Raw genomic sequence first — 1,165 nt, forward strand, 5'->3', positions numbered from 1 at the left:
AAAAAAAAAATTAACAACTCTTTAAAAATCACTTAAAGAATTTATTTTATTGTATACAAGTCTAATCACCATGTGCATACACAGTGCTTAATGTGGTTAGGAGAAGGTGTCATATCCCAAGTGGCTAGAATTGCATATAGCTGGAAGCTGCCATGTACGTAGGTTATGGAAATTAAACATGGATCCTGGAAAAGCAGTCAGTGCTCTTCAACACTGAGCCATCTCTTTAGACCCTACTGAATTTTTCTTACAATTAGTAGATGTCAAGTTACATCTTCATAATAAGCAACTTGGCATTTTTTATATTAGGAAAATAGTAAAAAAACTATTGACAAACAAGGATAAAATGTTTGCGATAGAAGCAAATCCTGGGGCTCATAAAATGGCTCAGTGGGTGAAGATGATTGCCAAGCAAGCTTGATGACCTGAGTTTGAACCTCAGAACCCATACAAAGGAAACAAAGAAGAGAACCACTCTACAGTCACCTCTGACCTCCACGAACTCACTGTGGCATGCACCCTCCCACCTACTAATAAGTAAAACTAAAAGACAAATTAATTCTAAGTACATAGTTGCCCATGCTAATAGACTGAAAACAAAGTTCAGATCCAGGTGTGGTGGCTCATACCTGTAATCCCAGAATCAGGAAACTGAAACAGGAAATGTCTAAGTTTGAGGCCAGACTACATAGCAAATTCCAGACCAGTCTAGGTTGTAGCGTGAAACCTGGGTTAGTCTTAAAACTCCTCACAAAAAAGAGAAAAGGTACTTACTCTCATCAATAGCAGATTTGTTTTCAGCATGACTTTCAATGTCCTTGGAAAACCATTCATTAAATTCTTCATGTGAATCAAATAATGTTGGCATAATGAAATGTAGCAGAGCCCAGAGCTTGAAACAAAGAAAAATAATATTAAAAGATACTGTGTCATAAAATGACACTATGTGACGCTACATTAAGTTTGGAGAGTGAAGTAACAAACAAATGCATGTGCGTGAGGCAGAGAAATAAATGACTCTAAATGCTTGCTCAATGATGCCATTCAATTACAATTAGGTTTTACAACAAAACGTTATGATTTTTAAAAAATACTTATTTATTATGTATACAATATTCTGTCTGTGTGTATGCCTGCAGGCCAGAAGAGGGCACCAGACCTCATT

General features: G+C 36.4%; 1 protein-coding gene across 2 annotated transcripts in view; it reads right to left on the reverse strand.

Moving 5' to 3' along the window:
• Nucleotides 1-1,165, reverse strand: part of Ino80 (INO80 complex subunit) — a 114,609-nt gene that overhangs the window by 68,121 nt on the left and 45,323 nt on the right. For both annotated transcript variants that reach the window (XM_026787741.1, XM_005364272.3), the window contains one exon: nucleotides 775-892. In XM_026787741.1, the coding sequence (XP_026643542.1) occupies nucleotides 775-892 (118 nt within the window). The remainder of the gene's footprint in view (nucleotides 1-774; nucleotides 893-1,165) is intronic.

This window comes from Microtus ochrogaster (genome assembly GCF_000317375.1).
Source record: "Microtus ochrogaster isolate Prairie Vole_2 chromosome 14 unlocalized genomic scaffold, MicOch1.0 chr14_random_1, whole genome shotgun sequence".
NCBI lineage: Eukaryota > Metazoa > Chordata > Mammalia > Rodentia > Cricetidae > Microtus > Microtus ochrogaster.